The sequence below is a fragment of the Podarcis pityusensis genome, assembly GCF_964106645.2.
Source record: "Podarcis pityusensis genome assembly, chromosome: 7".
In the NCBI taxonomy this organism is placed as follows: domain Eukaryota; kingdom Metazoa; phylum Chordata; class Lepidosauria; order Squamata; family Lacertidae; genus Podarcis; species Podarcis pityusensis.
The window spans coordinates 62,375,487-62,387,882 of NC_138031.1; the positions used below are offsets into that span (position 1 = coordinate 62,375,487).

The 12,396-nt window shown below is 43.1% G+C and overlaps 1 protein-coding gene across 9 annotated transcripts in view; it reads right to left on the minus strand.

The window, feature by feature from the left end:
- The window catches only part of PHACTR1 (phosphatase and actin regulator 1), a 258,294-nt gene that overhangs the window by 120,974 nt on the left and 124,924 nt on the right, over window positions 1-12,396 (minus strand). The window contains exon 1 of one of the 9 annotated variants that reach the window (XM_081014819.1): window positions 3,599-3,982. The exons of 6 other annotated variants lie outside the window; for them this stretch is intronic. In XM_081014819.1, coding sequence (XP_080870945.1) covers window positions 3,599-3,851 — 253 coding nt within the window. In that variant the 5' untranslated portion in view covers window positions 3,852-3,982. Of the gene's footprint in view, window positions 1-2,894; window positions 3,066-3,598; window positions 3,983-12,396 lie in introns of those variants that run through there. 2 more of the 9 variants (XM_081014823.1, XM_081014826.1) reach the window with 2 other exon arrangements.

Genomic DNA, 12,396 nt, shown 5'->3' on the forward strand with positions numbered 1-12,396 from the left:
TGCTGTAGCATTTTGCCTTAGTTGCAATTCTTGGACTGTCTTCAAGGACAGCCCCATGAGAAGAACACCACAACAGGTCAGCCAGGAGAAACCATGAACATAACAGGCTTATTGTGCGCAATGGCAGAGCACAATAAGCCTGTTATGCCCCCTTTTCTGGCCGCTTCCGGGTTGCCATGATGCGCACCTGCGCGGCCAACTGTAAATCTGTAATTGCCTGTAGTCACTTTTTGATTTCCCAGTAATGAATGGATGTAAATGAATCAGACTTGGAAAATACTCTGAATCAAATCAGGCAACCTTACAGAATGCCTTGGACTGAGGCGAACTGTTTTCCAAAGCACAAAATCAGGGTCCAAACCACATCTTATAGTCACAGTGCAGACACCTACCATAGAGCCCCTACTGTAATCTTGGAAAAGATCCTGGGCATCAAGCTCAAATGCGAAGGCTCATTACTAAAACTGGCAATCGTCTTGGTAGGAGTGAAGGAAAACAGGAAGGGTTCATAGGTCAATACTGCAGTAGAGCACATGCTTTGTGAAAAGAAGCTCCCAGATTGAATCTATGGCTCCTTCCCTTAAAAAAATAAAAAATCTTATATTGCAGGGGTTGCAGAGAACTGAGTCCTTGGAGAGCAACTAGTTGGGCCATTGATCCAATACCATAAGAGGCATATCATGCGTTCATAAGAGGCAATGGGAATGGAATAGACTTCCATGAGATTGACTGATATAAAGAAGTCCTACCCTCACATTATGAGGGAAAATGTAGAAATGGCCTTGTAGATTTGTCTGTCTTCTCCAGCCCACTGCTCATTGTGGGTGAGGCATCAACTTTACCTGTACATCGAAGGGTCTAGGTGCAGAAAAAGAACGAAGGGTGTTTGCTGCTTAATGTTTCCTTCTCAAGGGCAAAGGGTTGGAGTCACACCCCGGCAAGGGTGGGAAAGCAGTGCAAAGCCACAATGGTGTGACATGCACACTCAGCCCTCGGACAAGGATCTTTCTTCCACCCTCTTCTTCTTCTTATGATGGTGAACAGAAAGCCAAGCAAGAAGAAAGATGGAAGGTCAGAGGAAGAATAAGGCAGTGTCTGAAACACAACAGACTGAGGACATAAGAAGCCCAAATGGATCAGGCCAAAGGTCCATCTTTGTCCAACATTGTGTTCTCACACTGGCCAACCTATGAGAAGCTGAGAAGCAGGACATGAGTGCTTGTTTCCTAGCCCAAAAAAGGAACAGACTGTAGAATGGGAACCTTGCTGCCTCCTTCCTCCAAGGAAGATGCCCAGTTTTCAGAACACCTGCCTTCCCCCACCCAAAAAGCTTGTTTATATTCTATTTTGTGATGCATTCCAGGAAAACGTGTGCTACTCTGCAATCACCAACAAATTTCATTTCTACAACGCTGTGGTAAGGACTCGTATCCCTTGTGTTTACAAGGTATGGGCAAAACCCCTCAGATAATTCCATTGAAGTGAATGGGACTTGCAGAAAAGCATAGGTACACAGCTTCAGCTTGGTTTCATGAGATGAGTTCCTCACTGATGGGACCCCTCCACTGTCAGCAACAGGCACCAGCAATATACAACTGATGTGCCTGATCCTAATGAAATCAACATTACAAGCAGTCTCAAAAAATTATCTGCTGGATAGCTCCATTAATGTCATGCCCTTCCACATTTCCATGGTTAGCACTTTTCCAGCCTCAAATATGGCACTACTGAATATTCTATTGCCAAGTAAAAGCTCTACTGACTGACATCAAAAAGGTCAGGTTATTGTCCCTCTGTAAAGCTTGTTGAAATGTGTTTGGAACCAGAGACTATATTTTAAAGGCATGCATGTTCACATACATTAAAGTAAGAATAGCTCCACTTGCCCTCTTACACTAGCTTCTAGAAATCTGAGTCCAGGGATGGTGATAATAAATGGGGCTGATGCAATACATTTTGAGGCAGATTTAATTAAAACAGTCAGCGTATATTTCAAATCAGTGGTTTAGCCTGCTTTAGGAGGGATAAATGAATCATGCTAAGGTTTTAAGGCACTTGCTGCTCCTGCCTGGCAAATCCTCAGGTTCCATTTCCAGTGGTCTCTGCTGTCATCAATAATAAGCAGAAGGGGAGGGGGCGGAAATCAGAGCAAAATATACTGAAAGGCCAAGTGCTCATCTTTGGTACAGTAGTGAAATTGAAAGAAAAATTTAGATCACTCTCTCTCTCTATTGCCCCCCACAAAACTGAACCATGTAAGTTAATATAAAGAAAGTAATTATGCTAGCATATCTGCATTTATGAAATACATTTAGGGGTGGGAGGGAAACAAACCATCACAACTATTTCATTGCAACTGCCCTGCTTTGGGTGACAAGGAACTGCCAGGATCCAGATAATATTTGATTCATCCAAACAGAATGAATAAATTTACTTTTTAACAATGTAAAATTCATCCCAAACATTTAAAAAAAGGTGAACTAAACTGGTGACAACTGCAGATAACAAACAGCTCTGAGAGTTAGGTGGGTTTTTCCCCCCTACTCACATTTCCAAATCAAAAACCTTTCACTGACCTTCAGGAAACAATCTCTGCTAGCTTACCCAACTCAGCTGCTTCTAACTCAAGCGCATTTGTATTTTAAATAAAACATGAAACATCATGACCAAAAAAAAAAAAAAGGAAAAAAATCCCATAGCAAATCCCCTGGCAAGAAGATATGGCTGGCAACATCCCCAAAGATGTTTTTGTTTGGGCTGGATTTTATGGCTTCTTGTAGCTTTCTGCCTCTTTAAGTTGCTGACTCTGGCAAAATCCTAAGACGCTCTCATTGCTCATTCAAAAACATTTCGTTTGTTCTTTACAGAGATACACACAGAACAGATCTGCTTACCTGTATAAAACCCCTATTGGACTCTATCTGAATGCACCCCTCTTTGAATGTTACACTCAGTAGTGTCAAAGGAGAGTGGGGAGAGCAGTTGGCAACCGTCTGATACAAAAGGTGGCACACTAATTCCAGTAAGATTCCATCCAAGAACTCTGCACACATCCCAGTATATGTGTTTGCGTTTGGAGGTAGCGACACAACGCAGGGGGGGAAATCACACGAGACTGATCCCACCAAAAGCCCTCTCCCAAATTCCAATAATTAAGTCAAGTAAACTCTGACTGCGGCATGTTGATAGAAGGAGGGGGTGGGGAGTTGCTGTAGCCCAGATGAAAAAGACTAGTTTAAGCAAGCCATTATGATGATGATGGAAAAGCAAGCAATTCACGGAGCCGTTTCTGTTGCAGCTATAAGGAGAGAGGACTCTGCTCTGTGGGTGCTGCTGGGCTAAGGCAAATGAAGGTAAAAGAAACAAGGACCGTTTTGCTTTCCCCTCTGCTTGGCATGCCAAATAGCTGCCAAACCCATCTTATTCCCTGCCTCTACTTTCTCCCTCCTCCCAGAGTCCCTTAAGTAGCAAGCTTACTAGCAGCCAGTAATTGGGAGTCAGGCACCTATGCATATACACAATCACCACCAGGAAAAACATGCTCTCTCTCTCGCTCTCTCTGTCTCATATAATACAGACTAAAGATCAGAGCACTCACCGTCACGGGCTTCCTCTCCGCGACTGCAGTTGCTGCATATGTGCTTGATCTCCTTGCCTATGTGACAGTGTATCACAAAAGACACGTTGTTGTTGTTCGTAATAGGTTCTTTCAGTGGCTTCATCCTCACCAGATAGAAAGCTCTTTTTTTAGGCTTCTCCTCACTCTGGTCTGGAGAGGAGCCATCCCTGCGGCCGGAAAGGGATGAAAAGGAGAGCATCCCAGGCTGCTTGGTGTGTGTGGAGTCCGCCATCCGCTCACTTTCGCCTTAGCCTCTCTCTGCCACACACACACACACACACACACACACACACAACTCTCCCTCTCACACCCCCATCACACACAAGGATTAAAAGGGGGAGGGAGGGGGAGAGAGAGGACAGGATGGGGGAAGAGGCAGAGAGTGAGAGAGAGAGAGAGAGAGAGAGAGGAGGGAAGCGTAGCCGAGCCTTGAGTGACCTATGTGACCCCTCTGCCTTAACCAATCAGAATGATTGGAGCTGCAGGATGCTATTCTCCAACCATACCTGTGTCACCTCATCTCACCTTGCAAAACAAATGCCACACACACTCACTGGCAAGCCACAAGAGCCCTCCTTCTCAATTCCCCTCTATGGGGCACAAGCAGAAGGCAAACACTGCGCTGCACTCTTCGACCCACGTAGCAGTCTCGTGTTTTCTTTGTCCTGCGATTTCTAGTATTTTGTGTTGATCTATTATCATGGGTCTAAGAGGTGCCCCCCCAACCTGCTATTTTTTGCTGAATTTGAAGAAACAGCAATCTGTGGAAAACCCAAATAAAAAAATTGTCCCTCTTCTGAACTGGTCCTAAAATTCCTCCTGTACAGGAATTTGCATTTTTCCCCCCTGGGAGCTCCCACTTCCTTTCCCTGCCTACCCCTGCAGGATGATTTTTTTCAGTTTTCCAGGCATGCTTAAATTTTATTTTATTTACCTTTCCCTGTTTAGTGCTCATATAAAAATTGTGATCAAATGAAATACTGTATGTGCAAAGCATGTGTGTTGGAAGGGTCCTGGCTCCTTTTGTCAAATGATTTTCTGATTTATTTGCTTTCTGGTTATCTGGTTTTCTGATTAGCTTGCTTTCTGATTTCTGATTCTGACTCTCTGCCATGGGTACGCAGAGTTGATGACCACATGAAAAGTGGACTATTGGTTATAGGAAGAATAAAAGGGAAAACACAGGGTTTCAGGGGTCTTTTCCTCAAGTAAAATCCAAGGCAAAAATCGCAAGTGGGAACACCCAGCCCTGGACCAAATTGAAAATGAGGCAAAAAGGTATGGACTTAAGGGAAAGTGTGCCTGGGCACTAAAGCCACATTTTTCAATTCCTTTCTGTTCTCCCCTGTGGTCTCATTGCTTAAGCACCAGCTTTAGCAGAGGGAGCCACCCCACTTAAGCGGTGTGGGAGGACAACATTTCTCTGAGTGAGGTAGACAGCAAAGTGACAGACAAAAGATTGGACATGGCTTAGGTCACTTTGTGATGGCCACTGGTGGCGGGGAGATCCAGCCTAGACTATAAGTATCCAAGGGAGATACTGCAGCTCTTGGGGTCAGCTGCACTTTGCAAAAAGGGGTGATGGGAACAAAAAGAGGGCATTCATCCCGAGATTAGGAGTCGGCAAGGCATTCAGAGAGTCTGCTCTTCCTGGTGACCCCTGGGCATCATTAGCCAGGGAGAGAGGATTCCCATTTTTGAAGAGCTTGCCCCAATGTCACCAGGCCCTGCCAGCCACTATCAATGGGCATCGTTGTGAAACACTGGACAGAAATAGCCATTTGTGTGTTTTAAAAGATAGGCCACAGAGGATGCAAGAAGAGACAAGAATGTGCAAAGGCCAAGGGAAAACTGGCATTGCTGAATACAAACAACAGAGGAACGTTCCATTATCATATACTGGGATAAGAAAGTTTTTTTTAAAAAAAAATATGAGTCACAATATTGAGTAAATGGAGTTCATTTTTCAGCAGAAGTTACTGGAGCACTAAAAAAAAAATCAGGTTGCATTGTGACAGCAGAAAAAGCAGATTTATGCAACTATACAACTCCTCTCCTCCAGCTTTAATTAAAAACTGCAATCTGCATATGTATTAAGAATTCCAAAGACCAACTGACAGATGCACATCCAACCAAAGATGAGGGGGGTTTTTTTGGTGGGGGGCGGGGGACACCAATTCAGGAAGCAAAACCCCTGAACAATAACTTAATCAGGTGTTTAATTGTCCCCCACCCCAATTGACTCATCAGATTTGCTCATAGGAAATGGATGGCGACAGAAAACTGCATTGAAGCTGCTAACTTTCACATTACTCAGTGCAACATCTAGCATCTTGTATGCTTGCAATTCAATTGACAGGACTTAACTTTCTAGGCAGCGAATGTGCTATTATATTTAAAAAATGTTATACCCTGTATTTCCCGAAGAAGAAACTGAAGACGGTTCATTAAAAACAACATGAAAGCTTGGAAAATACCATTACCACATGAAATAATTATTAACGCTGGAGGGGGATGGAGTATATTTGATTCAGGAAGTGTGAAGCATGGGGAATGAATGTGTGGGGAATGGTAGGGGTATGTATGAAAAATAAACAGAATGGTCCATTGGGGCAAACATCTGTTATGCATGTAAAGAGGGGGGGAAACATCATACAGATTTGGGGGCATTTGGTGTACAGTAATGGCTGCTGAGGTCATATTAAGCCAACAAATGGCAGGGGTGGAGGGAAGAGAGAATAAACTTGCTTAACAATGCATATATATTATTGTGTTGTGGTGAATATAAGCCCATATGAGCATAAATAAGAACATGCAACTGCAAGAACACAATGTCTTACAAATGGGAGGGACATTTGTTTTCCTGTGTGCCGAAGGAGGCCACAAGGCTTACGGGTGGCAGGCTTACGGGTGGGCTTACAAGGAGTGGGCTTACAAGGAGTGGGTGGGCTTACAAGGAGTGGGTGGGCTTACGGGTGGGCTTACGGGTGGGCTTACAAGGAGGCCACAAGGCTTACGGGTGGCAGGGATCACACCATACAAGTTTTCACAGCGTCAGGTGTGGACATTGATAATATTATCATATTATTATTATGATAAATAATAAATAAATTTGCAAAAGAAAGTATGAGTAGATGGCTATGTTCTGTGGGGTTTGAAATAAATTCAAATGAATACATTTCAGTCTGGACTGGACTGTAAAGTAATCATGTCCCTAAAAGGAGGAAAAAGCAAAACAACCACAAATCTAGTGAACAGATTGCCCCTCTGAACAGTGTTATTTTTCTAGAAAAAGAGGTACCGGAACTCACCACGAATGCCTCCCTCATTCTCTTAGAGTGGCAATGGCGCCCACCTGAGAGGAGGCAGAATTGAGTTCCAGTGAGTTCCGGCTGAAAAAAAAGTGGTGCCTCTGAACCTGTCCCCAACATGAGAGAATGTCTCCCAACTGGGGCAATCTGGAAGCAGAGAGGCTGCTGTGGAGGAAGCTCTGCAGAAGGGAGTGGAGCCTTTCACAGAATCTGCCTACACTCTGCTTGACTTAGCACCAGTTGTCAATCAAGTAGCACTAAATATCCCCCTCAAATTAGCAGGAATATAAAAAATAATAATAGACAAGTCAGTTTCTACTCTATGAATAGAATGCTGTTTCTATTTGTGACCTTTGGTTGGCTAGAATGCAAAGCACAGAAATAAAGGAAAGACATTTTTGACAGTATAATTAATATATTCTCTGGAAACTCACTCCCCCTCTGAACAAATGCAAGCTCTTTTGCACAGCATGAAAATGTATGTGAAGAGACTTTGGTGACAAAGGTTGAGGAACCTTGGTGGAGGGTAGGATGAGATGCTGATACACATGTTTCCTCTTTGGAGAACATTTAGGTCCTGCAAAACATAATGTCCACAGCCTGCTATTTCTTCCCTGCTCCTAACTTACAGTGCAATCCTGTACCTGTCTACCTAGAAGTAAGTACAACCTAGCTCAGTAAAGCTTTTATCCCCCAGATAATCAGCTATAGGGTTGCAGTCTCACCTTTCATGAATGCATGTTAGGTGAGCACCTACACATCATTAGAAAAGAGAAAATACATCACTGTAAAAAAAGGACAAAATGGAATCAGATTTGCATAAAAGTTACATATGCAATTTTGAATGAACACAGGTAAATTTAGAAATAGTTACTATACTTTAAATAGAAATACAACGCATCTCATCCTAATGGGTAAAGCTGTGACCCAGTGACCTGTTTGGCTGCTCAGGTGGGTTGAACATTCACTGGATTGTATTCAACCAAGTTCTTCTCAGAGTAATCCTAATAAAATCTGTGGACTCGACTACCTTAGCTATGTTAATTTCAATGGGTCTACACTGAGCTGAATTTAGTTCAATACAATGTTTTGAGTATAGAACATAGAGGAGGGCAACCCATGGTCTGTGGGCTGCATGTGGCCCTCTGGGATCTCTCCCAAACCCCACTCCCTGCCAAAAACTGGACTTTGAGGTTGAGATGGGCACTCAGCTTGGAAAGTTTTATAGAGATGAAGGCAGAAGTGGGAAAGAGCCATGCCTGCACAAGCAGAGTTGAAGCTGCTGCAAGCAACACTCTTTCCCATTTTTTCCCTTCAACTCTATGTGCTTTTCCAGGGTCAGTGCGGATCTCAAGAGTTGAAAGAGGAAATTCAATGCTTGCAACAGGAAAAAAAAAAATCAATGTGCTTTTCTAGGCATAGCGCTTTCACCTCTCTATGGTATGAATTTTAAGGAGGGGAAGGGAAGAGAATGGCGACAGAAAAACTGGTTACTTTACTTGCTCTGCTTCATATTAGCAAGGGAAAACTGTTTTATTCCATCTATTTCATGCTTGCAATGCCTGCCTTGCTTTCAGGGTGCCAAGCAGAAAAAAATAGTGCTACTTCATTTCATTTGGCGATGGCGGAAGAGTGGGGGTTGTTGAAATAAAAGGTTTTTTGAGAAAAAACTTAAGGAGGGGCAGAAGGGGAAAGGATAGAGGGAAAGAAGGGAGGGAAAGGTAGTGTAAGAGAGAGAGAGGGTAGTCCAGACTGTTATTTTGCAGGTGGGATTCAGGCATATACTGGCAAATTCAGGTTGCTTAGTTAAAAGTGGATCTGGCACTCTCGCACAATAAGCACACTTCCAAAACGTTGGACTTTTTGCAGTAAGGAAAGTGACAGGAAAATGCACTGGAAAGTGAAGGGAAACAATTGCTTGATCTGATATCGTACAACCTTCCCACAAACAAATCAGAATGCATGCAAATCATGAATTAATGCTCAGTATACAGGTACCCCGACAGCAAACAGAAAGTGCATGTGAATGAGTGTGGCTGTGCATGTGTGAATGGTCTTGCCTACTGCCATGCTGCGCCCCCCACAGTTGCATGTACAGTGGTACCTCGGGTTACATATGCTTCAGGTTACATACGCTTCAGGTTACAGACTCCGCTAACCCAGAAATAATACCTCGGGTTAAGAACTTTGCTTCAGGATGAGAACAGAAATCGGGCTCTGGCGGCGCGGCGGCAGCAGGAGGCCCCATTAGCTAAAGTGGTGCTTCAGGTTAAGAACAGTTTCAGGTTAAGAACAGACCTCTGGAACGAATTAAGTACTTAACCCGAGGTACCACTGTATCTCTTATGGCGGGGAAGGGGAGGAGATTACTCGCTTCTGATATAGAGGATATGCTCAGATTTTTACTAAACTGAAGTTACCAGAATGTGGGGGAAAGTAGGTTTGCCATATAACTGTTTGAAGAATATTGATCTCACAGCTGGGGAGGGGAAACAGCTGCACATGACATGCTTTATACATATAAATGTATGCTTAAAATTATACAACATCCTCATCTTTAAATGCTCTCTCCGCATGACTCTGCAGGCAACGTGAAAGGCATTGGAATTCAAACCAAACATCCTGAAACAAACCCTATCAAAAGCATTAACCATGCTTCAATGAGAATGTTGATGCACTTCCAGGTCAATGAAGCTTATTCTAAGCAAAACATCTGGATCATTGTAAGACGAATGCTTTTTTCCTTTTCTTCTCTGCAAATTTTTGGCTGACGTTTTCACTTTCAGTTCCTTTCAAAATTAAAGGGTGGGCAAATTTTACCCAGTGTCTGTCTGTTTCGCCGATATATGGCATTGTGGTGTAGCTCAGGAAGTTCAGATCCCTGGCTGGCCACAGAGATTTCTGAGGGGTTTTTTAAAGGATAAATTAGGTTATCATTATTTATTCTATTTATGTTCCTCCTTTCCTCCCAAAGGAGCCCAGTGTGGCAAACATATCAATATTAAAACATTTTTTTAAAAAAATCTAAAAATAGTTTAAAAGTGATTTTAAAAAATAAATAAAAACAGTGATCTTAGGGTTGCCAGAAATTGTCTTTCAGCCAACAACTGCCTGGGTAAACCCAGCTGTTTTTAAATTCCTCCTGAAGCTCAATAATGAGGGGGACAGATGCACCTCACCAGAGAAAGCATTTCACAAATGAGGAACTGCCACTGAAAAGGCCCCGTCATGAACCAACAAATGCAGTCACAGCACCACACTGAAGAATACTAAATGCTGCAGGTACAACAACAGGTTTTTCAAAACTGATCTTGAGCAGCAATATACTAGATATTCTAATTAAATTAGCGGTACCATCAGGGCTGGACTCTGGAGTGGAATTTCAGGGGGGCCCCACTCAGAAGAGTGAGCAGAAGGGTCTCCCCAGTGCAGAAGGGCTGGTTTACCACATTCAGAAGTAGGCAAATTCACTATCTAAAGATCAGGGTTGGGCGAGGGGAGGGGGTGGGGGAAGTAGTAAGTCCAGAGTCTAAAATTACCTAACTTCACCACTGCATTAAATAATTTAACAAGTTATCTGCAGAAAGCCTCAAGAACGCCTCTCAATATGTGCTGTTTCTTTTTTCTAATGGACACAGATTCCAGGATGTTGGTCTTGAAGAATGTGGCTGATAGGAGAAAGAGTTCCATATATGATGGGGAGAAGTCTGTGGATATTAGGTGAAGCACACACATTTCCTGAATGCCTATTTATTTTCTTTGGTGTTTGCTGCCCAAAGCTAGGTGGTTTAGTGGGTTGAATGTTAACACCTGCAAAGGCTTTAAATTTTAACTACACTCTCCCTTTAGGCAAGCTTTTGGAATAACATGTGCTACAAATAAATTGACATGAATGTAAATGATGCTCAATCTCACGTAGGCTGCAGTATGCTTGCATTATATCATAGTTTAACATTCTCTCTCTCTCTCTCTTCACCTCCCCCCAACTCGGCTACTTCTCTAGTTCACCAAACTAGTTTGAATAAGTTTTTTTTTTTTTTTTTAAAAGATCAGATCCTGTTTGGCTTCACACCATGAAGAACTGCATGTAGAGGCCTGCAAACACATCATCACAGAATGAGCTAAATACTTGTGATGTTATCAGTTGGACACAGATCCACGCAGATGTCCGTACACCATTTTATTCTGCACAGCTGAAAATAAGAGGTGCATGCATGACACAGAAGAAGCTGGTACATGGTTGTGCGTTTCAAAGGGGAATGCCAATGCCTTGGCCTTCTTAAAATCCAACTAATCATTTTTCTAGGAACCTCAATTAAGAAATGTCAGATCCCATCAGGGATTAATAGCATAGGAAAGCTGATAGTAGCTTGTTTTAGCCCTTGAGATGATCACGACGCTCACCAAAATGCAAGACTAATGCCTTCCCTTGATAAGCCAACTGGAAATTAAGATGTGCATCAATTTGTAACACTGTTGTAGCTCCTTCTCTGCAGCTAAGTAGGCCTGGACCTTGCCGTTATGTGAATAGGAGACTGGCACACACAGCCATCCTGAGCTCCTTGTATGAATGTTATACATGTAGCAGATAAACACATTGCTGCATATGCCCTTTGCCCTTGCAACGCTGCTGCCTACTTACAGTATGTCCTATGAGGGTGAAATGGTTCTTAGCAAGATTTGCACATCACACACAGACAGTGGCTGCTCACATGGCCAGTTCAAATGGGCTCCACTGGACTAAGTAGTGCCCATGGATATTTGCTCTTCCCTACCCATGCCGACCCTTTTAATTCTCCCAGTCTCCTGTGTCGTTTTTTGGCTTCTCTCAAGTTGTTGTCCCCCACAGCTGAGTCATACAATGGCCTAATGTGCCTCACATCAGTGGCACCACTAACTTTTCAAAGCCGTTGGCATGGTTTGGTAGAGCAGCAACTTCAACCTGGATCTTTCATATTTCACCCAAACCTTCCTTCTCCTGTAATGCTGCTGCCTGCCACATTGAGGGAGGCAGTGATTTTCAGAAGCTACAACTATAGCCCAACTCAGGATGCCCCTGAACTTCTGGTTCACAGAAGCCACTGCTCTATCCCTCCAACATCAGCTGTAATTAGTTGCCTGCCTTTCTCAACTGATTTGGCAATTATAAAGTATACAGCTGCTGTCAGCATGGCACAGAGGGTACAGTCCCTGCCTGTGTATTTTAAGAAAGAAGGGACACCCACACAATGCATAACACAGAGAAACAAAAGGCAAGTGCTTTTTGGACACAAACTTAAAAGTGGCACATTTAATAAATAAGCTATAGTTAAAAAAAGAAGTCAAAGCAACGTATTGCCGTATGTTAAATAATAACACCGTTGCACAAGCTTGTAGATGAGGTTTGCTTGTTCTCTTTCCCTTCGCTGCATGCCTCATCACATCTAACCTCTGGGGTTTTGTGAGACTGAAAGTTACCCTTTTATA